Source organism: Neovison vison, chromosome 5 (genome assembly GCF_020171115.1).
Source record: "Neovison vison isolate M4711 chromosome 5, ASM_NN_V1, whole genome shotgun sequence".
In the NCBI taxonomy this organism is placed as follows: Eukaryota; Metazoa; Chordata; class Mammalia; order Carnivora; family Mustelidae; genus Neogale; species Neogale vison.
In genome coordinates this window covers 14,891,034-14,919,031 of record NC_058095.1, presented here as the reverse complement: position 1 = coordinate 14,919,031, position 27,998 = coordinate 14,891,034, and the positions used below count along the sequence as shown (strand labels likewise).

General features: G+C 43.4%; 1 protein-coding gene across 4 annotated transcripts; it reads right to left on the bottom strand.

Annotated features, from left to right (window-relative positions):
* Window positions 1-7: 7 nt before the first annotated feature.
* STRADA (STE20 related adaptor alpha) lies at window positions 8-27,998 on the bottom strand. Of its 4 annotated transcripts, none has more exons than XM_044247649.1 (13): window positions 27,905-27,998; window positions 18,189-18,268; window positions 16,447-16,504; window positions 14,171-14,199; window positions 8,688-8,790; window positions 8,163-8,284; window positions 6,460-6,568; window positions 6,218-6,341; window positions 4,305-4,476; window positions 3,698-3,802; window positions 1,559-1,800; window positions 1,202-1,244; window positions 8-926 (listed from the first exon to the last, which is right to left on the bottom strand). In XM_044247649.1, exons 2-13 carry the CDS (start codon window positions 18,222-18,224, stop codon window positions 774-776), a joined length of 1,296 nt encoding a protein of 431 aa, XP_044103584.1. In that variant the 5' UTR covers window positions 18,225-18,268; window positions 27,905-27,998; the 3' UTR covers window positions 8-773. The 4 variants fall into 4 exon arrangements, with proteins under 4 accessions (XP_044103584.1, XP_044103585.1, XP_044103586.1 ...); XM_044247650.1 differs by having other exon boundaries at window positions 18,213-18,268; XM_044247651.1 differs by lacking the exons at window positions 14,171-14,199; window positions 27,905-27,998 and having other exon boundaries at window positions 18,189-18,219.

The window sequence follows — 27,998 nt, the reverse complement described above, 5'->3', positions numbered from 1 at the left end:
TCTCCAGTGGAGTCTCCAAAAATTTTAATTTGTTCTGGCGATGAAACTAAAGCGGCATAAGGACTTAAATCCTCAAGCTAGGCAAGACATTGTGGCCTTGGAGAAAGCCTCAAGGCAGCCAGCAGAAGGCAGTAAGATGGACTCTTGGTGGGGAAGGGATGAACCACACGATGAACTATGGGAAAGTTCTAGATTGCAGCCCAAGCAATGAGAGGGATAAGGAGGGACTGCCCCCTTCACTTGGTGCTTGACAAGAAAAAATGCCCTTCCTTTCAATTATTAGGACGTGGTCTGGCGGCTGGGATGGGAGGCAGTTGCTTATTGCTTGCCCCTCCGTGGACCTATAGGATCTGAGAGCAGAGGAAGAGAATGGAACAGCCTGGTAGGACAGCAAGAGTGAGAAGAGGAAGTCCCACAGTCCCCTGGGTCAAAGAGTCAAACCCTGGGCTTGGCCTTCAGCCCTCTGGGGCCAGAATAGCATCTCTTCCTTCTGAAGAGGTCGCCTGAGCTCCCAGGATGGAATGTCAGCTTCCCGGCCTCTCTGATCACTGGTTCCCGGGATTCCCTTGTGTCTCAGAAGTCCCGGAGCAGTAAAGAAGGTTTCTCTTCAGGAATTTCTCTCTCAGTGAGTAAGCGGCCAACTCTGGTGGCAGAAATGTCCTTTCTACCCAATCTGCACCCAGGAGGGTGGGAATGTGGCCAGCCCTCGGGGAGGGCCCCCGGGGCTCATGCCTCGCCTCGGGGGGACGGAGATGTGAACGTTCTTCAGAGGCTCAGAACTCCCAGTCGTCCACCTCTAGCTCTTCCAGGTTTGTTACCAGGCCAAAGATCCCGCTGTGATCCTGAGGCTGGCTGCCCTCAAAATTGGTGATGGGGGTGACGGGGCGAAGTAACTCAGGCAAGGCCTCTGAGGCGCGTCGCTTGATCTGAGGGGGGAGAGACAGTTAGGGGTGGATCCCGTTGCTCTGGTTCCCAGGACACCACGGGGCCAAGTGGCCCCATGACAGTTGGCCTGTTAGAGCCCAAAATCTCTGGGAGAGGAAGGAGCGGCGCCTCTAAGGGGCTCCGGAAACAGGGCCATCGCTCTGACTCGAAGGGAGGAGGGGAGAATACACACTAAGGATCCCAAAGCAAAGGTGGTGCAGGGTGTTTCCAAGCACAGGCAAGGGAAAAACCACCCCAGGGAGCCTCGGGAAAGTACCTGCTTGAAGAAAGAATGGTTCAGGAGGGTGCTGGCACTTGGTCTGCAGAGAAAGCGGAAGAGAGACCAGCATCACCCCTGTGCCCCAGACTTCCCAAACCCTGCTGCTTACACCTTATCCTCGGGCAGCCTCTACTTCTTCGATCAGCCCCCAGAAACACGACAGCCAGAGCCACCCAGGCTGGCTTCTTAGTAAACCCTTGTGATCATCCCTCCGGCCACAGGGGCTCGGGACTCCTCCAGGAACCCAGCCCTTTCCGGGACAGATGTGTCCTCTCGAACTTGGCCTTCACCCCCCTCCCCGCCGCCAGCCCCCCACGCTCCCCCGAAAGCCCACTCTCAGCCCGGAGAGGATACCTTACGTCTGGGTTGCGCTGAAGGCACTGCTCCACGAAGTGGTGGAAGTGAGGGGAGAAGGTGCGGTGATAGGGGTGGGGCGGCGAGTCGCCATTGGAGGTCCTGGGGGTGCTGGGGGCCAGGCTCTCACTCAGGCCTGAGTTGGCTGCTGAGCGTGAGGTGCTGATGGTCAGCTCCTCAGCGGGGATGGTGCTGGTGTCCAGCAGGCAGGGCACTGTGCCGTTCAGCTTCTCCAGCAGCATCTGGGGAGGACAGAGCCGGGACCCGGGCTGAACGGGGGGGCCCCTGGGAGATCTATAGCGTTTCCTTACAAATACACTTTTCCCAAAATACAAATTTGGGGGAGTAGAGAAAAGAGAAGTGGGGTACGTCTGATTTTTCAGAAGCAATGCGGGTCGCAGGCTCAGCAGCCCTCCCTTAGCTAGGCCAGAGTGCCAAGGAGCAGGCCTACAGAAATGCACCCCCCGACTACGGCTGCACGGAAGGGGCTCCCAGTCTCCTCTCCCGTTTATACGACACCGTGATCACAGCCTTCCACCCGTAGAGCCCCCACCCTAGAGTGAAGGCGGCCATCAGGTCATTTTGTTTGGAGCCCGGCTCCAATCTGTGGTGCCCCTGTGGGTCCAAAGGGGTGCGTTACATGGCACCCGCCCCACCCTGCCCCGGGCTGTCCCTGTGGCAGGCTGCACGGGAGCCCAGGGGCAGGCTCCGCTAGGGCGGCTGGGCCGAAGTCCTCGGACTCTACACGAGCAAAACCAGCCCCACCTCAGGGACTGCCGTCCTTGGGGTTGCCCTGGTGAACTGCGGAGCCAGAAACCTGGAAGGCTCTCTAGAGCTGTGCTGCCACCAGTCATGGGCAGCTGTTTATACTTAAGTGATTTTAAATTTGGCTGATAATTCAGTTCCTCCATCTCATTGACCACACTGTAAGTGGCCACCGTACTGGGCAGCACAGATAAGGAATTCCCACAATCCCAGAAAGTGCTACTGGACCATGCTGTTTCTGGGTCCGTACCTCTTGTTCACCTCGCATAGCCTTTCACTTTCCCAGAGCTCCTTTCTGCGATGGACTTAAATTTTTCTAGATTCCTTATGTATGTTTCCATGACTCTCCTAACTAGTCTGCTAGGTCTTCTACCTGCAGTAGTAATCTAACAAAATGCATCTGAGGCTATTGCTTCTGGGCTCAGAAGCCACCAGCAGTTCTCCACATGCTTTGGGCTAGGAACCAAATGCCCTGGCGTGGCACACAAAGTCCTTCAGGATCTGCTCTGGCTTCCTTCTCCAGCCACATCACCTAGCAGCCCCCGGGAAGTGCCTTGTACTTAAGCTATTTGTAACTATTGCCATTCCCCAGATCCTATCCTTTCTTGACTCTGGATCATTGCACATGTTGTTCCCTCTAGCCAAGAGTTTCTTTCTACTTCCCATTCTTCACATATCTGCCTTCAAGGCTCAAATGTCACCTCCTCCTAGAAGCCTCCCTGGGACCCCTGCTCTACAGAGCTCCCCTCTGGCCATTCTCTAAGTGCCCCTTCTCCCATAGGGCATTCTGTGGGCTTAAGGAGAGGTTCGCTTAGAGCCAACCCCCCCCCCAACCCAGTTCTAGATCATGCTCCAGGGTACTTAGGACTAAAGTAATCCTTGCCCAGCTATCCCAAGTCTGCTTCCTGGACTTGATAAGGCCTGGATAAGTCTCTCCCCCAGGCTGTCTCCCAAAGGTACACGATGCCACTGGCTGTGCGTGCCAAGGAGTGACCAAAGGGCACTTGTTGTAAGGGGCATGAAAAGAAATTGAACTTGTAAGCCAAAGGTTCCAAAGGTATTGGCCAAAATGTGGTAGCAGGTAGCACAGAACCTGAGGAGTCTGAGAACTATAATTTAGAAATAGACCTTCCAGGTATATTTATCAAAGTAGGAGGCTAGCATATATTTTATAAATTTATAAAAATGTGTTAGCTTGATTTATACATCTAAACAGACACATGGCACGTGGGCCTCCGTTTGTACTCTTGCTCCAGGCCCTACAGAAGTGAGCAGTGGGCCTGCTCCTGAGCTCTCCTGCCCTGGGGTCCCCTTCCACAGCAGGGGAAGGCATGCAGGGGGGCAGGCAAGAAGGAAACCAGGCGGCAGGCTCACCTGGGTGGCAGGCATATCCTTAAAGGGGACGTGGCCATTGGCCAGCTCACAGGCTGTGATTCCCACACTGTAGATGTCAGACTTGGCATCGTAACCCTGAAGATTCTAAATCAGGAGAAAAAAACCCCACAGATCACTCCACCTATAGCTTGAGAAGGGCATGGGGGAGAGGAACAGAATGCCTGTCTTCAATCCAGCGCACTTTCCTTAGCCTTCCTCTTCCTTACTACCGAAGAGTAGCTGATATTTTAAAGGAAGGAATGTTTGATGCTGTGTAATAAGAAGGAAGAAATGTGGGGCCTATGCTCCTGCTTAGTGGAGGGGCGTGGAGAGCACCAACTACTTCCAAAAGGCTCACTCTTCCTATAAGATGGGAAGGCCTCTGATGGGGGCTGAAATAGTATTCGGCCCAGTTTGGGACCCCCCCGAGGGGAAACAACACCCACGCTGAGAGGCCTCCCAGGTCCACGTGCCAACAGGGAACCCCTCCCTCTAGAAGCCCTCACTCCACCCCTCACTCCTTCCCCATCCTGGGAAATTCCTGAAGGCTCCCTTGGGACACTGAGTTGGTGAGGGATGGGGACTCCTCAGGACTCGGGGCACAGACCTGCTGGAGGACCTCTGGGCTGAGCCAAGGCAGAACCTTGACACTGTACTTGGGAAAGTCGTGGACCACACGCTGCCGCTGCCCGTGGCTGATCATGCTGAGGTTGCTGCGTAAACCAGAGAGGTAGACCTTCCCGTCGGACGAGATCAGGATGTGGCTGGCTTTGACACTCCTGGGAGGGCGGAGAGGGGGTGTCACGGGGCAGCCAGAGCCCCTCACACCGCAAACCTTTGATCGTCACGTACCAGCTCCAGTCAGCTCTCTCCCGGGCAGCGTCTGGCTGTGTGTCTTACACATGTATATATTCAGGCCATTTATACATAAACACATATTTATATGTATATAACACATATAGGAGAAAAGAGAAAGTAGCATGACCCAATTTACGTATCACCAGATTTTAAAACTTACTTACATTTTGCTAAAATTCTCTTTTATGCTCCCAGACCACTGCTTTCCCCTACCATCTACTGCCTTCGAGCTATACTTTTTTGTTTGTAGGTATTCTTATAAAGTGTAGCATGGTTTTGTATGCATATATTTTCAATTTACCCAACGGTGCTGTGTTATCCCTCCCATTCTCCCTTCACCTCTCAGTGCTGTTTATAAGATCCCTCCATCTTGCCCCCTGCGTACAACTCAGCTTTGCTCCTAACTGCTGCCTGTACTTCTGGGCCAGGTTCTAACACTTTTACTCATCCGCTCTCCCAGGGAGGAGCACGGACGCTGCCTCTAACCCCACATGAATGTGAACGATGACGCCCACACCTATCCCCTGAGGGTTTCTTTGGGGTGTCCACCTGGAGCAGCACTAATGGTCCCAGTCCCCAGCGACCCCGCCTGTCAGGGCATCTTCCACTGTGTGGACAGGAGACCCCGCCTCCTCACTGCCCTGGGCCGCCTCCACCTTATCCCCATCTCAGGTGTACAGGGTGACAGCATCCTGTTTCAATTTGCTTTTTTTTTTTTAAAGATTTCATTTATCCATTTGACAGACAAGTAGGCAGAGAGGCAGGCAGAGAGCAGTGGGAGGAAGCAGGCTCCCCGCGGAGCAGAGATTCCCAACATGGGGCTCAATCCCAGGACCCTGAAATCATGACCTGAGCTGAAGGCAGAGACTTAACCCACTGAGCACCCAGGCGCCCCTTAATTTGCTTTTCTGACTATTGCTAGCTTTGAGCATCTTTTTATACAACAGTTAGTCCTTTGGACTTCCTCTTATAAACTTCTAATCATTTGCTCTTTTTTCTATTGCTTTGCCATCCTTTTCTTGTTGATGCACAGGATTTCTTTGTTACAAATCTCCTGTGTGTTTTACACAAAGCTTACATCTCGCACCCTGTCACCCATTTCTTAATTTTTTTCCTGATGTCCTTCATTGGAGAGAGATCTTTAATCGTGATATTATCAAATCCGTCAATTTGTTTGTCTTATGTTTTATACTTCTAAAATATCTAGACAGTCTTCGATGCCTCAGGTCACAAAAGTATTTCCTTCTATCTAAGTCTGTAGTTTCACATCGGACATTGAGGCCATCTGAACTGCTCCTTTGTATGTGGAGTTAGATAGGGGTCCGGTTTCATTATCTTCCCTACTGTGAGCTGCTTGTCCTGATACCATCTACTAAGCAACCTGCCTTCCCCCGGGCCTCTCGGCATATAGGGCGACTTTGGGGCACATACACCAGTTTGGGTGCTCCAAGGGATGGGGCAGATGTTCTTCTCAGGACCAAGTCACTCAGTAAAGAGGAAGTCAGAACTGACAGACCAAATGCTCTGTCTACCAAGTCAGAGGCGAGGACAGGATACTGAGCCTTGGTTTAAACTCTGACGTCACTAACTTCAGTCAACCTCCCACCGTTTCCTCGAGGGCTCATGCGCTCTCGGAAGGGGCGGTTGTGCCCGAGACTGCACCTGTGTACGTATCCCATGTGGTGGATGTAGTCCAAGGCCTTGAGCACCCCCTGCAGGATGTAAGCAATCGCCAGTTCATTCATGCCGTCCATGAAGTGTGTGCAGATGAGATCCTTTGCAGAACCTGAAGAAAACAGTCATGGGGGCCGGGGGAAGGGTAACAGAGAAGGGAAGCTGCACGTCAGCCGGCTGACAACAGAGTTCCCAGAACAGCTCTCTGCCAGGACCCTTGTCCCACTCACCATACGCCATGAATGATGTGACAACCCACAGCTCATTGTCTGCAATAAAGGTGGCTCGATATGGCAGGATGTTGGGATGGCTGAAGAGTTTAGAGACATGAAGCTCCCCCTGAAAGCAATGGTAAGGGGAAGTCAGAATCAAGCGCGCCGGACGCCATGAATAACATGGTGACCTAGTACTTCCGGAGCTCTTCTCAGAGTCCTGGGAGCAGCCTGGGCCAGAGGCCAGCCAGCGGACACAGGCCAGGCTCTGCGGTCTCCACACGGAGCCCAGCACTGCTCTGCCAGCTTCTGCCTGAGTCTGGCTCCACCAGCCGATCTTCAAAGCCTCAAGAAAAATTCCCTGTCTGCAGGGAGACTGCCAACAGCACAATCAAGGGTCCCAGCTCGCTACCTCAGAATCGAGAACCAACTGCTGACTCAAGACTTAGGAAGCAATGAGCTTAGAGCTTAGCTTGACTTCAAGGGCCAAGGCACAGAACTCCTCTTTAAGGTAAGAAAACAAAGAATGCTTTCCCATTGTAAAGGAAAATGTTGTAATGGACAGAACAAGGAAACAAAGCACCAGAGAGCAAACGATAAGTACTAGATATCCGAAGGGGCTTCTCCAGCAACCCGGGAGGGAGAGCGGTCACGGAAAGTGTCAGACCTATGGGATTTTTTTTTTAAGATTTTATTTATTTGACAGACAGAGACACAGTGAGAGAGGGAACACAAGCAGGGGGAGTGGGAGAGGGAAAAGCAGGCCTCTTGCTGAGCAGGGAGCCCCATGTGGGGCTCAATCCCAGGACCCTGGGATCATGACCTGAGCTGAAGGCAGATGCTTAAGGACTGAGCCACCCAGGTGCCCCAGACCTATGGGATTTTAAAATAAATTTGGGCGAAAGAATTACAGACACTCCAGGGTCCTGAGATGGGATATGAGCTAAGGTCAAAGAAGCTATACCTTCTACCTGTCCACTGCTCCAGAAAATTAAAAAAGAATCCTAAAGTCCAACATGCTCTAGAATAAACCAAATATTTTTCTTCCCAAATAACTAAGCTGGGATGGACTTTCAGTTCCATCCTCAAACCCACAAAACTGCTCCGACCACATGAATGGGTGGGTATTAGAGCACCATCAGATGAGCATGAATTCAGAGACACGTTATGAATGAAGTAGGAGACAGGCTGCACGTCCACGGCTGAAAATACACCGACCCAGGCCCTGGATCTCAGAGGTTCTCAGTGCAGGCCTGCATCAGTGGAGGAGAGTCTAGCCCCCGGCCAGCTACCAGATCTGTGGTCTCTCCCTGTTTAACAAGAGGGCAGCTACTTGCTTCTCCAACAGAAAGGAACCTTGGGCTAACAGGATGATGACACTGGAACACGGCTGTCATGGCAGAGCAGGCTGCCCTGAATCTGGAACAAGACTGCCCGGGTTTGAATCCTGGCTCAACCACATACAAGTGTGTGTGACCACAGGCAAGTTACTTAGCCTCTCTGAATAGTAAACAAGTGAATAAATGAGCTACAAAGCAGTCTTTGGAGAAGGGGAGGGGACTATAAAGAAGGATTTTTCATTCAGAGCTTCTGTAACATCTCAGTTTAGTCCACCTTTGTTTGCTTCCAGCTACTTTCAGAAGACAGATGTAAGAGATGCCTGGTGATTACTACTAGAACTAAGAGCCCACCCTTCCAGCGTCCCATTCACATTTTATTACCTGCAAGAATGTCACCATCTCATTGGAACAGGCTTCCAGATTAATCCTTCGTACCGTCACATACTCTCCTGTTGGTTTGTACCTTGCTAGGTTCACGGTCATCAGGTCCTCAAATCCTTTGCCTAAAAGAAAAGGGGAATGGCCATAAACAAGGACAAGTGCAAGAAAGGTTGCCTTAAAGAGACCTGATCTAAAAAGGAGATTCAAGTTAAAATCGTCACTACTGTTACCCTCATGGCTGACATTTCTCGATTTGTCTTTCAGTTCCTCTACCACCAACCATTCGAACTGACTACGGCGCAGGACATCAAAAGTGTACAAGCCAAAAAGGAAAAACTGCAAAAGAGCTTCTCTCCTGGTAACAAGAGCTCTTTTCCCATACTTGGAAGACAAAAGCAGAGGAGGCCCCCAAGTTTGTCCCCCTGAAGCCTGCTAACTAGCTCACAGCTTCTGGCACACATTCTGGGGAAGGGCGCCGTGCAGAGGAGACCCTGGAGCCTGAGAGAGGCTGTCGCTACACTTTACCTATGATGGTGAGTAGCTCGTAGCGTCCTCCCTCCGGCAGGAAGCTACTCATGATCTCCTGTTTAGAGAGGGATGCTATCGACTCTGAGCTCGCTTCATTGGTCTAAAGAAAAAGAAAAATAGGTTAGTAAGAGAAAACTGGGTGTGGGATGGGAGGGGGAGGTGGCAATTCAGACCCACGAGGAGACTGGCATCTAACCACACAAATTCTGACTCTGGGGCAAAGAAATTGTTCCAGCACTATTCGATGAGAAATGTGAAACACCAGATGTTCAATGTAGTCACCAGCTCTAATATCAGAGCCAGTAAATGTGAGTACTATATAGCACTGGGAGTAAGGGACAGGCCCCGTTTCAGTCGACTGTTGATTTGCTTGTCCATTCCAACAAGTGGCTTATTTGCTAAAAACTGTGATATTCTTATCTGGGGACAGGATGTCTGGAGAAAGCCATGTTTATAAAAGAGATGCGGGATGGAGAGGTGGGGGGGTTCCTATTTTATGGTCCTGAACACAAGATTTCAAAGGTCACATGCTGAATCTTGGTATAGGGAAAATGAGGCCATAAGAAATCTACTCTTTAGCAAACTAAGAGCCCAGACCAATTATTCCCTGACGTTTTCAAGGAAAGAAAAAAAAAAAAAAAATCAGCCAGCACACATGACTGCAGGCAAGGGACAGAACTGTCGGGTCTCAGCCATCATCCCAGGCGGCGGAAGTGACCCGCTTCCCTGTTCCTGCCACACATGAAGCGGGACTTCAGCCAGTTAGGATGGGGGGCATCACACCTCTGGCCTTTGAGGTCCAGAAGAAGAGTGCCCATCAAAATCAATGGCAGACCAACAGCTCTTCTTTCAGCTCAAAAGGCTGTTTCCTTCTTCCAGACCTAAATTTATTTACATGATTTCGGGGTCATGTTTTTCTTTCTTTTGGATCATCTTTCTTCAGACGTGTGTCCTATGGAAATGTAGAACCTTAGGCCAGCTCAAATTCCATATGCTATGTTCCTAAACCTGAGCGCTAGTTAGGAAAAGGTCTTTGTGAACAGACGACAGGCCTCAGACTCGGCGCTAGCCAGAAGAGAGTGAGTCGAGAATGTTCTGGCATGGTGGTACCACCTGGCAGGGTGTCCCTGACGTTTCAAGCACATCTGGTTTCAAGAGTTCATGCTGCCAGTGGGGATAGAAACCACATGGGGTTCTTCCTCTTGCACCACTTACTATGACAGTAAGAGGACTCTCGTCAAGGAAGAGAGCGTGGTCAGCAAATTTCTAATTCAGTTTTTCTGTATCTAAGATTCATCCATATTGTTGTGTTTAGCAATGCTATATACCCATGTTATGTAATAGTCATCTTATGACTCTACCTCAGTTTATCCATTCCAGTGTCGATGGGCTTTTTGGGTTGTTTTCCGTTCTGCTATTATGAACTGTGCTATCGGAAACCCATCTGAATGTGTTTCCTGATGCGTATGTACAAGAGCTATGCTAAAGCTTAGGCCCGGAAACGGAATTGGTACGTTACAGAGTAAATGAATGATTAACTTTACCATCTAATGCAAAATTGTTTTCCAAAAAGGTTATACCCATCTATACTCCCTCCAGCATTATATGCATGTTTTCCTTGGTCCATTTTCCTCCATCACTTAATCAGACTTAATTGTTGCCAATGTCATTGTGGGTTTGATTTACATTTCCTTGATTACTAACGAGGTTGAACATCTTTTCATATATTTGTTGGCGATGTGGGTTACTCCAAGTGAAACTGCCTCTTTGTTTCTCTTGTCCATTTTTCTACTGGGTTGTTTTAATGCAAGATTTCCCCCAAAGTAAGCCCCCTGAAACACTGATCTTGGCAGTTAACACACAAAAAAAAGTTTACATGTTCAATTAAATGAGCAAAGGCGGCATTTTCTTCCTTGTGAAGAATCATATGGCATGCTCGTTTTGAGAAGTTTTATAGTAAGGAAACTTGTTTAACTTTGTTTAACCTAGCACTTCCCAAATCTACTTATCCAGAAATCTTTTTGTTAAATTTTGGAAAAGATAATTTGGGAAAGGCAATTTTAAGCAAGATAAATGGTACAATACAAAGACTATAGGATCAGGAACCAGAGAGAGAGAGACAGAACTTGAACTCAGGTCTATCACTTGCTCTGTGACCCGGTAAGTCACTCTAAACTCTTAGGGTCTCTGTTATCTCATTAGTGGAATAAATTAAATTCCCAGTTCATAGGGCTGTTGTGACAATAAAATGAGATGAAATATGGAAAGAGATTAGCACTAACTGGTGTCTCATAGGTATTCAATTAATATGAATTTTGTTCTTCTCCTCCCTTTTTTACTGCCTACTGTTTGGTCACTCTCCTGTTCGACAAATCAGATGGAACAGAGAAAATGAAGAAAACAGAGAATCCTAAGAAGAGCTTGATAAATGGTTAAGGTTGGTTTGATTTTAGTTTTTATAGTTACCTGTGTTTTCCAATGCTCTGAAAACAAACTCTAGGATCAATGATAGCCATTATAGCTTCTTGACACTGTCTGGTCTTCAGAATAATGCTAAGATACCTCCCAAGTGCCTCAGACAGGTGAGAGATACACAACCAAGGGACAAAATGTGACCAAAAAGCCCAAACTAGGGTCGCCTGGGTGGCTCAGTGGGTTATAAGCCACTGCCTTCAGCTCAGGTCATGATCCCAGGGTCGTGGGATCAAGCCCGCATCGGGCTCTCTGCTCGGTGGGAGGCCTGCGTCCTCCTCTCTCTCTCTCTCTCTCTCTCTCTCTGCCTGCCTCTCTGCCTACTTGTGATCTCTGTCTGTCAAATAAATAAAATCTTTAAAAAAAAAACAAAAACCCAAACCAGGAGCTCTGAAATGGCAGCTTACCATTTGTTTTGTTTGTTTGTTTTTAAGATTTTATTGATTTATTCAACAGAGAGATCAAAGTAGGCAGAGAGGCAGGCAGAGAGAAGGGGGAAGCAGACTTCTTGCTGAGTAGAGAGCCCGATGTGGAGCTCGATCCCAAGACCCTGAGATCATGACCCAAGCTGAAGACAGAGGCTTAACCCACTGAACCACCCAGGCGCCCCTTACCATTTGTTTAGAACTGACAAGCTGCAAGCTAAGTTAGTCTTGAGTCCCATCTTCTTAACTTCCTACCTCTCACTATCTGTACCTATTGTTCTTCTTTGGATCCTGTTTTCTGAAATATTAATCTACTCCTCAATAACATCGGTGTCATCAGTTTAACATAAAACTCAGGGGGTGGCTTGCAGACCCTAAGTCCCTGCTCTGACCTGTGAGGATCCACGTGACTTGGCCCCTGCCTAGTTCTAATGACATCCCTTACCACATCCCCAACTTGCTATACTTAACCCATGAGAACAGGTTTGCATGGGTCTAGTTTGAACTGGGAAGGTCTCCTGCCCATGACCTTGTCATTGCCATGAGCTGAAGAGGCTTGGGGACATGTACCAGCCAGTTCCACCAGAGACGGAGTTCAGTATATTGACCCAGACTGAAAACACCTGCTGTCATGTGACACACGCACTAGATCCCTTGTTACTAGGGGCGCTTTATAGAACAGAATCTGTTCTGTAAGGAAGTACTGCATTTTTTTAGCAAGTAGCAATATAGTCCCAATGAGAACAAATCTAAAACTACTATATATTTGAAGGTCTTCTCTCCTCCGATTTCTAGGAAAACTCCTTAATATTTCTGTAATTTGATATAGAGACTAAGATGGACAGCTGGAGTTGTGAGATGAAAGTACTTATTAAAGGCATTTTAAATAATTCCCTTGGGAAAAACTGGTAGATACTTTTTTATGACCTATGTCCCTCTTCCTTGCTGCAAGTGCATAGAAGACGTACTGTCTAGTAGGCTACACACTAGGGACACGCCCCTGTTGAGCCTAGGTAGGAAACGATGTAGTAAACTCTTGGTATGATTAGATAGTAACTTGGCAAGTATTTCTACTATCTTTGCTGACTACAGAAAATGACTCAAAAGTGTTCATTTTAGGAAATAAGATTCTTTAGGTAATTGGGAATGTGAATTCTTGGCAATCGGGAATTGCATGAGATAAACTAGTCTAGTGGCTGCTGTTCCCATCTCACTGGCAATGATCCCAAAATGGGCGAGTTCTAGTTTGTGGATGTTCTATAGGTCTGAACTCAGAGAGAAACCAACCTTTATTTAGGAAAACAAGCAAACAAAGACAGTATTTTGAAAGGAAGAGGTCGGGTCTGATATTGCCACAAGAAAGGGGGTTAGTTCAGTATACTGTTTCAGAGTTAGAAAAGGCCAAAATTCAGATGAAAAGGATGAAATTCTCTTTAAACACAGCATGGCATAGTTGTATTAGCATGAAGTACAATCTCAAATTGTCTAGAGAAACTAATTCTAGCAAAGCTTCTTAGTTCCCCTTGCCATGAAAACCATTTTATTCATTTTGAAGCATTTGGACAATACATAAGCTACTGATAGCCAGAAATGAACATTAAATAACTTTGTTTAAAGAGTTTAAGATGAAGTACAATAGAGCACACAAAGACAATATTTGTGAAATGCTATATCCACCCCCTCACCAGGTTTCACACAGGATAACTCAGCATAATGCCAGCAGCTGTGAAAACATAAAAATTATATATAATGGGCATTCTGTTCTGGAAAAATATCTAACTGATGGTACAGGGAATGTTTTTTGGTCTCCTGACTAGAACATATTTCAATCTGCCAAAGCTTTGCTCAAAAATTCCTAGTCAACATCACCATCCTTCAGCTGTGGGGCTGCCGGCAAAATGTGCATATGTCTGTCACCTGAAAAGACCAAGAAGTCTTTTGGGGAAGGGGGGAGCGCAGAGGAGACCCTGGAGGTTCTTTTCCCCTCTCTTTATGAGACACTGATTTATGTTATCAAAAACAGCTTGGTACACAGTGCACATCTGGTGTTATATTGGTGAAATGAACTACAAGAGTAGGAAGCAGGAAAAGAGTCTTCCAACTTTTGCCAATAAAAAAATGCACCTCTGTTTTGTACTTTTTAATGTGGGGTTTTGTTTTTAAGGTAGATTTGAGGTACGGCCTATAATCGAGGTAGAGCTCTGTATGATCTCTGTGGACTGAAATCAATGAGCAATAGACCTAATTGGATGGAAAATGTAGCACCACCAGACACTAAAAGATAACCACATCTTAGATTGTTGAAACTTTCTTTTCTTTGGAGGGGTGGTGGGGAACTGGTAGGGTCGGGAAGGGGAGGAATCCTTAATCCCCAAGACAGAGACAAAAAGTGCCTGAGACTTTTTCAGCTTCCAAAGTACCCACTGAAATCTTTCCAGGGTGAAACCTGAATTTCCACACTACAAATACAACTCATTGAGATAAGCGGAAACACAAAATGATAAGCCAACCAAAACCACAAATTTCCACAAGAAGTCATCCCCATGCAACAGCCATCATGCTAGAACCTAGAAAGTCACTTACTTTTCTCCGAGTGTCACCCGGAGGCTGTTCTGGAGTAGAGAAATTGGTTGTTGGCATTTTGTTTTTTAGCAGAAGACACATCCACATTCACAACAGCAATGATTACACTTAGGACGACATTTACTTATGGAACCACTTAAGAGTCATAATGGTAAAAAGTGCCCACAGGGTTAGTTATAAACACATACAATGCACACAAACACTAGCTAACACACACAGAGACTCACAGTCAAAACATCACATGTAGATGGGTGTTTTATAAACATGAATCTCTGGATCTTCAAAAGATGGCAAGGCTACTATTCTCTGGGTATTCTTTGGCAAGTATAACTCAGCTGCTGTAATTCTAGTCTTACGTGTACTTTCCATCAGCACACAATGTTACTTTCAATAGGCTGGTTTCAGGGTCTTATATTGTGAACAAAACATTCATTATAAAGTTGCAGAGATATGTAGCTATTTCCCAGAAAGTGCAGAGACCAGAAAACAGGCTTTCCAAAAAAAAAAGGCAAAAATGTTTTAATACGGCAACATGGATACATGAGACCGTTACCCACTTAGATTCTTCCGTCACATGCATTCTATTCTGAATACAGATAAAGCAAGGGCTTTTTGGCCCTCTGCTACTCTAGGTGAAATAAAGCAAAGGACGACTCAAATAACATCCTGCCCTTAAATCAGACAAATTCTGTATCTGTACTTTTTATTTTTATCATTTTATGAAAGTGAGAAAAATCATCAAAGTTGATTTTTAACTGGAAAGTACTGGAATGATCACATATTTCCAAGTATCTTAAGTTAGAAATCAAAGCATCTATTTGTATTGTTAGAAGAGACTAGCCACAGATAAATTAGCCTTAATTCGTCAAAATAAGATTTTTTTTCTTTTGCTTTGGATATCAGTTTTTTGGTATACAAGTGGCAGGTACATTTGCTTAAGATAGTCTGTTAAAGCCAAGTGAATAGATTAAAGGAAATCAAATCCAATCTTACAGAGTGGAAGGCAAATTCCAAGGTGTATAAAACCTCATAATACATACTTCATCAAGCTGTAAACAATATACAGACCAATCCCTTCACTCTCCTCAGATCAGAGACAAGGGAATTGTCAAAAGTCTGCCAGAGATCCTACACTCAAGATGCTGAAACCAAAATCCTTAATTCACTTCACATATACTGGCATATTTTTAACTAATTAATTATAAACTGGACTTCCAACTCAATTTTCACCAGTGCCAATGTCTACTTTTAAACCATGGTATTTCCATTTATGATTAGAAGAAAATGACAACAGGACCAGAGTATAGTATTTTTCTTCCCATTTAGCTTTTCCTTTACTGTGCAGCTCATTTTTAATCTTCAGAACTAAAACAAAAATACCTCATCATTTTTCTAAACTCTCATTTGTCTAAAACATAATACTTTGACAGAGTTCACAAATAATACTCCTCTGGAAGGTCTTTGAGTGACATTAGGGAAAATAAATAAACAAGTATCACCTAGTAATTAACAAGTTTCAATTCTCAATGACTGAAGTCAATCTGAGGGTATTTTTTTGGGGGGGGGGATTAGTCAACAGATGCACTCAATCTAATAACTTGCCTCTTTAGCCGAAGAGTGTCTTGGTATCCAGACACAAAGAATGGGGCTCTATTACTATTACTTGTGTAGAAAAGAATTTTCTTTGCCTAAAATTAAGATCACAGTTCTTGAAAAGGCTCAATTTGAAAAGAATCAAAGGCAAATGCCTGGCCCTATTAAACCTCAAAACTGCAAGGTTACAACTTCCGAAATCAGCATGTAGATTTTACAACAGGAAGTCAGTTAATATTTTTGTCCTGACAGATTTTTTTTTCCTTAGTTCTCTTAAGTCTCACAATTTCTACCATGAAAAGATGAGTCAACTAGATTGATCAGTAAACCAAAACTTTTATATCATTGCTACCTTCGTTCTAATAATTTTATTTTTAAAATCTTCAAGGTTAGAAGCTTTTAAACACTTAGTTTTTTTCCTTTAAGAATATGTCTTCCAACTGGATGAATACTTGGAAGAAATACATATGACTTTAAGTAAATACTGACTTTCTAACAATCAAGACAGGCCAAGGTCAACTGCCAGATGAGTCCTCACATCTTTGGGAAACCATGGATTCAAAATGGCGCCAAATGAATAGAAGAGCTGTCGTTTACACTTGCCCTTACAATTAACTTAGTCAACAAATCACAACAAAGTGACATTACCCTAAAGTGATGGCAAAATGCCATACTGTACTTACCTCCAAATAGCTCCAAATCTCTTAATCCCTCAACAATGAACTTTTCCGAGACCCACCGCTAAAGAGGAAAACCCCAAAAAGAATTAGTATTTCTTCCAAGCCACAAAAAATTAGCTATCAGCCATTAGACAACATAAACTACAAAAACAGAATCATGCCATACAGTTAAGATGCATTTCTATGGACAGTTTTTAAAAAGAATCCTGGATTTAAGTCAACAGAAAACAATAGGTTAACTCCTTTCTCCATTCTTCTTTGCCCTAATTTGATAAATAATCTTCAAATCTGACAGATAGTTGTGAAACATGTAGTACTGGCCCTAATAACGAAGAAGGTTTTTTGTCCTTCCCATACATAAAACTACCTTCTGATTCCATCTGACTCTCTCAATGGCTGTCAATTATTACAGATGCTTTGGATCATGAATGCCAATGTGAAAAATGCTACTGGAATTCATAATATGGAAAATAGAGATCAAACAGTTTTTCACAACCTCTGTTAATTTGTAAAAGAAAACAGTAAGCTGAATATTCTTTCATCCACTAGGATTTCTAAAGACGTCACCACTTACATTTTCTACCAGGTTTACAAGGACCACACTTACTTCCCCAATCATGGTTCACTTTACTATCCTATTTCAAATGAGTGTTGGATTTCCTTAATACTCATCAGTGGTCTGGTTTCACATGAATCAGGCAAGGTTGACACAGAGAAAAAGCTCATATGTAAAAGTAATGGAAATCAAGGTTGAATTTGACTTGAGAAATAGTGTTCAAGGTTGGCTTGGGGGCATTCTTTCCACCAGACAGAGTTCAGGCTAGGGAGAGACTCTGTTTTTCCTCTTAACAGTGAAGTTTACTCTTTCCAGTATAAATTATTCTTATATACACAAAGAAAAGAGAAGATTAAGTAACCTTCAGAAATACGATGTATAAGATGTGTTTTGAATTGGAACTATAACATCAGTCTCTGTCCTCCTCTATATCAGTTTTTTTCTAAATTAAAAAAAGAACACCCAAAATAATAATAATAAAAAAAACTTGGTATAAAAAATAATGTATACTGTATCACAAAATATAACATATACTTTAACATTTAAAGAAAGTGGTATGTTCACATGTCATATAGCACTTCTTCCTTGTCACAGAATTTGAAAATAATTCCTACTGCATTTAGAAATTAAATACTTGATAATAAATAAAATATAATACTCTTTTATGAAGTCAAGGAAGCTTACAAACAAGCTAAATCCAGTATTTGCTCTTGAGGTCATTTTAGCTGGTGAAGTTTTCAGGCTTAATAACATTTTTCACATTTAAAGAGTCTTCAGTTAAAACTCATGATTATACTTAGAAAAAATGTTCCAATAATGATAATTTGATACTGATTTTTAAAACACAAACTCGCTGAAAATACATAGGAAATAGGCAGCTTATTAGCAATTACATATCTATAGTGAAAAGGGACATTTACTCATTTAACTTTGTATGAGTGATATTCATAAAATAAGCCTCCATTTCTTCTCTATTAGACGAACTGGTGGGTGTATTTGGTGTCTCTGGTCAGCCTCTACCTGCAAGCTCTTTTCTCAGGAATGGAGGCTGTAATATCTGCTTTACTTCCCACATTCCTCCCTTCCAGAGGATTCTGAGCATCACATAAAAACGACCTACAATATCTGCCAAAACACATTGCTTTACAGAAAATAAAAATAGTAAAGCCGGAAGAATAGAAACACTCACCCTAATTCGCTCTGGTTTACTTACAAGAAAAGACATGAGTTCCTAATGTGTAGACCTACTTCAATTTCAAAAATTTAAGCCTAAAAGGAAAATAGAAACAGGTTAGTCAAATCTCCTTTTATAGAAATGCCTTTTGATGAACAAAAGCCTCCTCTATGAGTCTACCACTAAGAGCACTCTACCAGACCTATAAATTTCTAGATTCTGAAGACTGGTTTAGAGAAACTTTCAGAGGCAATAAAACTGGATGTACTCTAGCCACTACATTTGGAAATACCGCAATCTCTATAAGAAAAGACGGGTTTGTTATTATGTGGTTTTCTTCTTTAATTTTTAAATTTCTCTTTACTGAATTCCCCACTGATCCTTTCCCAGAAGTAATGAGCTTCACTTCTTTTGGCTGTTTATCCTGCTTTTTATTAGCACTCTTTAAAAAATGTTTATATGGCCATTTTAGATATGTATCTACTAAATTTCTACTGTGGTAGATGAAGACTACACTGTCCGACATCACCTTCCTGCACCCTACTTTCTTGCTTTCATTCTTTTTTTTTTTTTTAAAGATTATTTATTTATTTATTTGACAGAGATCACAAGTAGGCAGAGAGGCAGGCAGAGAGAGAGGAGGAAGCAGGCTCCCTGCTGAGCAGAGAGCCCGATGTGGGGCTCAATCCCAGGATTCTGGGATCATGACCCGAGCCGAAGGCAGAGGCTTTAACCCACTGAGCCACCCAGGCGCCCCTCTTGCTTTCATTCTTAACACAATTCTGGCGTATTGTTTGATTAAATCAATAGTCCACATTTACATTGTTATGACATGGTTCAGAGCTGAGGCAAAGATGACCACATCTGTTTTCTTGTACACTATTTGCTTTCCTAGAGTTAATAATGGACTCATTTTTTTTTTTTTACTTGTTTGGTTTTCCACATATCTATTAACTGACTTTTTCAAAGTACATCTCTGCTATTTGTCTTATCAATATATTTTACCATACATTCGAACTCATCCATTCCAATTTTTCCCTAAAGATTGCTTTTCTAAGGCTCTCCATCCCCATGCTACAATCTAGACTAGTTGCTTTCTAAGCTAGCTGCACTTAGCCTTTTTTTTTTAAGATTTTATTTTATTTTTTTTTAAGATTTTATTTATTTATTTGAGAGAGAGAGACAGTGAGAGAGAGCACGAGCGAGGAGAAGGTCAGAGAGCGAAGCAGACTCCGCATGGAGCTGGGAGCCTGATGCGGGACTCGATCCCGGGACTCCAGGATCACGCCCTGAGCCGAAGGCAGTCGTCCAACCAACTGAGCCACCCAGGCGTCCCTAAGATTTTATTTTTTTTAAGTAATCTCTATACCCAACGTGGAGCTCAAACTCACGACCCTAAGATCAAGAGTTGCATGCTCCACTGACTGAGCCAAACAGGCTCTCCTACCGTAGCCTTTTTCATGTGGAAATTTTGATCTTCCAATGTTGGAGAATATTCTTGTATTATTTCTTTTATTTTTTAAAAGATTTTATTTATTTATTTGTCAGAGAGAGAGAGGAGCGAGAGTGAGCACAAGCAGACAGAGTGATAGGCAGAGGCAGAGGGAGAAGCCTGCTCCCTGCCGAACAAGGAGCCTGATGTGGGACTCGATCCCAGGACGCTGGGATCATGACCTGAGCTGAAGGCAGCCACTTAACCAACTGAGCCACCCAAGCATCCCTCTTGTATTATTTCTTTGATAATTTTGTCTCCTCCACTTTCTCTGTTTTTATGTTACAGAATTCCTAATAAAAACATACTTCTAGAATTAATTTATACTTGTTTTGTTCCTATTTTAAACTCTACTTTCCAAGATATTTCTTCAATTTTATTTTCTAACCCTTCTACTAATTTTTAAATTTTGTTTATACATTTCCAAGAACTTTTGCCATTTCTCAGATGTTTCTTTTTTCATATCATCCTGATCTTGTTTTATGTTTGGTTAATTTATAGCTAAGAATTATATCTGGAGGGGCTCCTGGGTGGTTCAGTCGGTTGGGTATCTGCGTTCAGCTCAGGTCATGATTTCAGGATCCTGGGATCAAGCCCCACATCAGGCTTCCTGCTCAGCAGCAAGTCTGCTTCTCCCTCTCCCTCTTCCTCTGTGATCTCTCTCTCTCAAGTAAATAAATAAAAATCTTAAAAAATTATATCTAGAGTGACTAAAAGCATAATGCATCATGACCAAGTGGGGTTAATCTCAGGGACTGAAGACTGTTTTAATACTAAAAAATGAATCAATATATACCAAACTGTTTTTGTCCAAAGTTGTATGCAAATAATAATTTTAAGGAGTTAAAAGAAATGGTAGGGTGAGCAGAAAAAAAAATGAACTTGGTAGAGCATGTGACTCTTGATCTCATGTTTATGAGTTCAAGCCCCACACTGGGCATTAGAGCTTTTCTTTTTTTTAAAAAAAAAGAAAGAATCAATGTAATTTTACCAGAGTAACTGAGTAAACAAGAAAAAAAAAAATAAACCATCTTGATAGAGAAAAATCATCTGAAAAAATTCAATACCAATTCTTGATTTAACAATTCAGTCAAATAGGAATAGAATAGAAATAGAATTTACCAAGTCAACTTGGTAAAAATATATATATGAAATGGGAGCCTGGGTGGCTCAGTCAGTTAGACATCAGACTCTTTTTTTTTTTTTTTTTAAGATTTTATTTATTTATTTGAGAGAGAGACAGTGAGAGAGAGCATGAGCGAGGAGAAGGTCAGAGAGAGAAGGAGACTCCCTGTGGAGCTGGCAGCCTGATGCGGGACTCGATCCTGGGACTCCGGATCATGACCTGAGCCAAAGGCAGTCGTCCAACCAACTGAGCCACCCAGGCGACCCTAGACATCAGACTCTTGATTCGGCTCAGGTCACAATCTCAGGAGAATAAGCCCTGCCATCAGGCTCTGCACTCGGTGTGGAGTCTGCTTCTCCCTCTCCCTCCTCTCTTGGAGGGAGCGCTCCAAGAAAGCATGAGTGCGCGCCCTCTCTCAAATAAATAAATAAATAAATATTTTAAAATGATAAAATACATAGGAAAAATGTATAAGGTAACATCATACTTAGTAGTAAAAAGAATTAGTGACTTGCCTCTAAGAACAGAAGCGAAACGAGAATGTCTGCTCCTATCACTTCTGTATATCATTGTACTAGTGGTCTTGGCCAAAGCAAAAAGGAAAAAAAAAAAGAAACAAAAGGCAAACAAATTGGAAAAGAAAGTGTAAAACTCTTCATTAATAGACAACACGATTGTGTATGTAGAAAATTCTAAGAATTATACAAAAAAATTATTAGATCTAAAAAAATGAATTTAGAAAGAAGCTCAATTACAAAACCCAATTGTAATTCTATATACTAGCGAAGAACAATTAGAAAATGAAATTTTTAAAAATGAAACTATCTATAATACAAACAAAAACATAAAATAATTAGGAATAATTTTTTAAAATTATGAATAAGAACCTGTGTGTTTAAAATTATAAAACATGGCTAAGAGGTATTTAAAGATAAGCTAAATAAGAGATATGCTATGTTCATAGATTGGAAGACTCAGTATTGTGAGGATGTCAACTCCCTCCAAATTTATGTATGGATTCAGTACAATCCCAATCAAAATCCCAGCAGACTTTTGAGAAATTGCTAAACTGATCTTCAAATTTATATGGAAATACAGGGGACCTAAAATAGCCACAATTATTTTGAAAAAGAACAAAGTTAGAAGACTTCTATTACCTGATTTCCAGACTTTGATTATTTATTTATTTATTAATTATTATTTATTTGACAGACGGAGATCACAAGTAGGTAGAGAGGCAGGCAGAGAGAGAAGAGGGGAAGCAGGCTCCCTGCTAAGCCGAAAGCCCCGATGGGGGGCTCTATCCCAGAGCCCTGGGATCATGACCTGAGCCGGAGGCAGAGGCTTTAACCCACTGAGCCACCCAGGCGCCCCTCCAGACTTACTTTAATGCTACAGTAACCAAGATAGTGTACTTTGGTCTAGCATAGACAAATGGATCAATGAAACAGAACAGAGAATCCAGAAATAGATCCATGCATGTATGGGCAATTAATTTTCAAGAGAGGGGCCAGAGTAATTCCATGGGGGAAAATAACCTAGATACAACTTAATAGACATTTAGAAAAAATGAACTTTCACCCTTACCTTATATGATACACAAAAATTAACTTGAAATGGATCACAGAAGTAAAGAAAAAATTGAAACTACTAAGTAAAACAGGAGAAAATCTTCATGATGTTGGGATAAGAAAAAAATAATTAAAAAAAAGAATACCAAGTACATGAAATAAAAAAGAAAAATATAAACTTTATGAAAATGAAAAAATTCTGCCTTTGAAAGACACCACTAAGAAAATGAACAAGTTGAGAGAGAAGTGTGTGTGTGTGTGTGTGTGTGTGTGTACAAAACATTTTATATACAGAATATTTAAAGAGGGACGCCTGGGTGGCTCAGTTGGTTAAGCAGCTGCCTTCGGCTCAGGTCATGATCCCAGTGTCCTGGGATCGAGTCCCACATCGGGCTCCTTGCTCGGCAGGGAGCCTGCTTCTCCCTCTGCCTCTGCCTGCCTCTCTGTCTGCCTGTGCTCGCTCTCTCTCCCTCTCTCTCTGACGAATAAATAAATAAAATCTTTAAAAAAAAAAAGAGTATTTAAAGAACTTGTACAACTCAGTAAGACAACTCATTTTAAAAAATGGGCAAAAGATTTGAACAGAAGAACAGGAATGGCCACTAAGGACAAGAAATGATGCTCAACATCACTTGTCATCAGGGAAATGTAATATAAAGCCACAATATGATACCACTATACACCTACTGAAATGGCTAAAAATAAAAACTGACAATACCAAGGGTTGACAAGGATACTGACCAACAGAAACTCTCATTCACTGCTGATGGGGATGCAAACTACTGTATCAGCCACTTTGGAAAATAGTTTAGTAGCTTTCTGTGACCCACTAAGTCTGCTCTAGAAAGAGAAGACTACTCAAGAGAAATAGAAACATATGTTCACATAGACTTGTACATGAATGTTCATAACAGCGTTATTCACCATGGCCCCAAATCGGAAACAATCCAAATGTCTATCGACTGGTAAGTGAAAAAACATAACGTGGTATATTCACAAGTGGAATACTACTCAGGAATAAAAAGGGAACAAAGTATGGATACATACAGTATCATGTTAAGTGAAACTCAGACATAAATCTACATACTCATATACATGAAATTCTAGAAAAAGTAAAAATACTATGACAGAAAGCAGGTCATTGGTTGCCTCGGACCAAATTCAAGGAGACACACAAGAACTTTTTGGGTGCTGGGAATGTTTTGTAGTTTGATTGCATTATAGTTACACAAGTGTCTCTGTCGAAATTCAATAAACCATATACTTCATGTAGGCATATTTTATTGTAGGTAAATTGTATCTCAATAAAAATGACTTTAAAGGTAAAATGACTAAATAATCAGAAACACTTTTGAAGAATCTAGAAAAAATCCTTGCCATGTTTCCTTTTTTTTTTTTTTTTTGAGGTGGGTTGGGGTTTTGAGGGATTGCGATAGTATATAGTATAGCAATGGGAGTGGGAACTTAATCAGATACACAGAGTTCTTGGAATCCTTGGAACTGCTTCAGAGAAATCAAAGCAATGGTTTTCAATCCAGGGGCATTAAAATCATGTATATATTTTTACCAAATTGCATCTATCCTCACCCCTATCCTAATCTCCTTTTTTTTTTTTTAAAGATTTTATTTATTTATTTATTTGACAGAGAGAGATTACAAGTAGGCAGAGAGGCAGGCAGACAGAGAGAGGAGGAAGCAGGCTCCCTGCCGAGCAGAGAGCCCGATGCGGGACTCGATCCCAGGACCCTGAGATCATGACCTGAGCCGAAGGCAGCGGCTTAACCCACTGAGCCACCCAGGCGCCCCTATCCTAATCTTCTTATAGAAGATCATCACCATGTTGAGAATCATTTATCCTGGCATGAAATAGTAAAAATATTGACTGATTTAAAAAAAAAAAAGATTATTAGAGAGCACATTACTTAATAACAATGAACACAAAGCATCGTGCAAAAGAAATTTAAGAGGAAGCAGAGTCCATATCCATATGTAGTCTACAACAGAAGGAAAACAGAATATTAATGTAGATAAAAAGGTGATTTTTATCTGTGGAAGGAACTGTTTATGCTCTGGGAAAATAGTGGAAATAGAAAGTAAAGTCAGTCTCCAAACACTATAAATTAACAAAACCTAGGAACTGCTCCTTGACTACCACACCAACAGCTTCATCAGTTTTCTGAACATGGGCTCCCAAACCAGGATGTGTTTCAAATTAACTCATGTAGTTATAAAAACCTATGGGTGCTCAAACTCCCACCTTCAGAAATTTTTAATTCAGCAGGTCTGGGGAAGACATACGTAGAAATGGGCAAATCCTTATGGTGTTCAGCAAAGGGAAAGACAGTTACTATAACCTGGAACAGACCTGGGTAGTCAGTGTCAAAGAGGACTTAAAGAAAATGGGAATTCCAAGCATGAAATGGTATTAGGTGCTCATTTTTAGTGCTTACTTTGTTTTGTCCACGCGTGAATCCCCCAGTTTCTAGACTAGTGCGTATCACGTAGTAGGCACTCAGTAATGTTGACTGATTGACCAAATATACCGAGGAGTTATGTCAGCCCTTTGTATAACCAGTTACAGAAGCACAGCTCCAGATATATGAGAACAATGAAGAGGCCTAATGGGCATGCTAGAGGATGCATTTTCTTCACCAGGCAAGAGGGAGCCACTGTAGGTTTTGAACAGAAAAGTGACAGATGCAAAACAGTGGTCTAAGATAGTGTCTCTCAAACTTTATAGTGCATTCACAAAATTTGAGGATCTTGTTAAAAGCGCAGATGTTGATTTAGAAGGTCTGGAGTGGGCCTAGTACTTCTAACAAACTCCCAGCTGATGGTAACGCTGCTGGTCTGGTCTGTGTATTGACAAATGTTTGAGAAGCCTCGTTCTAAGAAACGTTCTAAGGAATATTAATCTGCAAATGAATGGAAGAATGGGAGGTGCAAAATCCGCAGGGGAAGGAATGCCAGTTAGAACACAATTACAGGGGACCATATTTGGGTGATAAGAGCTTGTAGCAGAGGGAATGTTAAGAAATAGATGGGTAGGGGTGCCTGGGTGACTCAGTGGGTTAAAGCCTCTGCTTTCGGCTCAGGTCTTGGTCCCAGGGTCCTGGGATCGAGCCCCGCATCAGGCTCTCTGCTTGGCAGGGAGCCTGCTTCCCTTCCTCTCTCTCTGCCTGCCTCTGTGCCTGTTTGTGATCTCTGTCTGTCAAATAAATAAATAAAATCTTTAAAAAGAAAAGAAAAGAAAAGAAAAGAAAACAACAACAGAAAAGAAATAGATGGGTAGGGGATGAAGGAAAAATAAAGAAATTATATTTAGTTAGTTAAGACACCATAAATCATCTAGCCCGTCCTCCACCCTTCAGGGGAAGAGCTTTTACAAACCCTAGGATGTAAGGTTATTTAGCCTCTGCTTGAAAACTTCCCCTGCCAGAGACTCACTGCCTTATCACAGAACCCATTCGACTTGTGGACAACTCTGATGACTCTGATTTTTTTTGTGCCCAAGTAACTGGGAAAGAGTAGTGTGTCAGCAACAAAACAGGAAACTCAGAGGTGGAAGTGGTTCTGGTGGGAAGATGAGTTCGAGTTTTTAAATCATGTTGAGGTTGAGAAAATAGTTATATATCCCAAGTGAGAAGATAGAGCAGTCAGAAAAGTAAGACTGATGCTTAAGAGAGATGTTAGAGACGGCGATGTGGACCTGGGAGTTAGCAGCCAAAGCTATACAGTGACAAATGCACTCAAGGAGAAAATGGGGAGAAAAAAGGAGAAGGCTGGGAAAGAAGCCTTGGGATAAGTCCATATGTCGGACATCATGCTTGAAGGAAGGTAGGAAATGGAGTCCAAAGGAAGAACTTTAAAGATTCTCCTTCCCCTCTTGGACCACTTGCACTCCCCCAACTTGGTTAACTTTGACCTGTCATTCCTTACTACTCATCTCATGTACCCTGTGCTACAGAAGTCCTCCCTGGCCATCATTCTCCCCCACCCCCACCCCCGACCCCACACCTCTGTTAGGTATCCAGTCTCTGTATTCAACCCTTACACTTACCGCAATGTCAACTGCTAAGTGCATCTTATACACTATTGCATTCCCAGGTGCTGTGGCGCCCAACACATCAGATGGGCACTTATCTATTATACTGTTAATAGCAAAAATAATAAAAGCAGCAAACACTTATAGTAAACTTACTATATGCTAAATGCTTCACAGAGATCGGCTCACAGTAAGTAGTATCTTCCTCATTTTACAGATCAGCAGCTTAAAGCTTAGAGAGGTTAAATGCCCAGAATGACACAGGTGACTGGTAGAGGACCAGGCAGATGTGTTCCAATGCTTGTGCTCTAGAAACCAGAGTGATAATGGAGAAGTCTAGGGAGAAGTGTCAAGACAGTGTCTGCAAAGATAGAATGATGACTGACCAAGAAGACATGGCCCGATTTGACAGTGTGGCTGACCAGATGCCAAACAGAACAGAAAAGAACTCGTTTACCTTACTCTATTTCTTTTTTTCCTTTTCCCCTGTTTCTGTCACTGTTTTCCTAAACTTCTTCTATGTCTCGGGTTACAACTACAAACACTGCATTTGAGTTAGGATACTCTAAGAAACCTGGCTGAAGGGTGGGGGAACAGACTTTACAAGTTCAGCACTGTAACTAATAGCTGAGTAGGTTCCTGGCCTAAGGCAGGTAACCAGTAAGACTCGGTTTCTTCAATTCTCAAGAATAAAAAACAGTCTTGGGTGTCTTTAGACAGTATGAATCAGTCAATGGAGCACTGTCCTCAAGCCTCAAATACATACTGAATTACGGTTGTACTTCAACAGGTATTATACAGTAAGAAAAGGACCAGTTCGAACGGCCTTTCCTCTTCGGGGAAAGTCGGGTTAGAATATGCTAGGTTATCTTAACAGAAGGCTGGGCAGAAAAATTAGTCCCCCATTTCCTGGAAACTTGAACAATTTTATTTAACCACTCCCCTTCCCTCGCGCTCACTTCCCTACCCCCACCGCCCATCGCTACCCCAAATCTACCGTGGGCACTGAAACATTCTTGGAAAACACCAGGACAATTAGAAGCTCTTTGTTTTTGCTGATTCAAGGAGTCACCTAAATCTCTCTTCTTAAGCTTGATTCGCTGCCTGTCCAGACTGGGATGGATGGGGATGGGGGAGGGGGGTCAGCACAGCATCGGCCACCTCTTTGGGAAGGGCAAACTGACACCTGGGCCCCAGGTTCCCCACCTAGGAGTCAGGGGGAAAGATGGGTACGGAAAGCAGGCGCACGCCTCTCTCGCCCGGCAACTCCGCTCCGGCGTCTCCCGGGCAGGCCCAAGCCTATCCTGCTCTCAGGCTGCAGCCCCTCTCATTGCGGGAATCGAGGAGGATGGGGTGAAAAGGGACCCGTGGAGGGCGGGGGGGGGGGCGCGGGATGGCTGATCTGACGAAGGCCCGCCCCTGAGGAGATGGAATCGGCGTCAGGGCGGGAGAGGACTGGTCCCTGGAGCGCACCAGGCGGCCCCGCCAGCCCGGTACCTGGTCCTGGAGTTAGCAAGCAGTCCCGACCCCGTCTCAGCTCCGCCTCCTTAGTTTAGGGCCGCGCCGCCTGGCCGGTTGCTGGGGGTGGGGG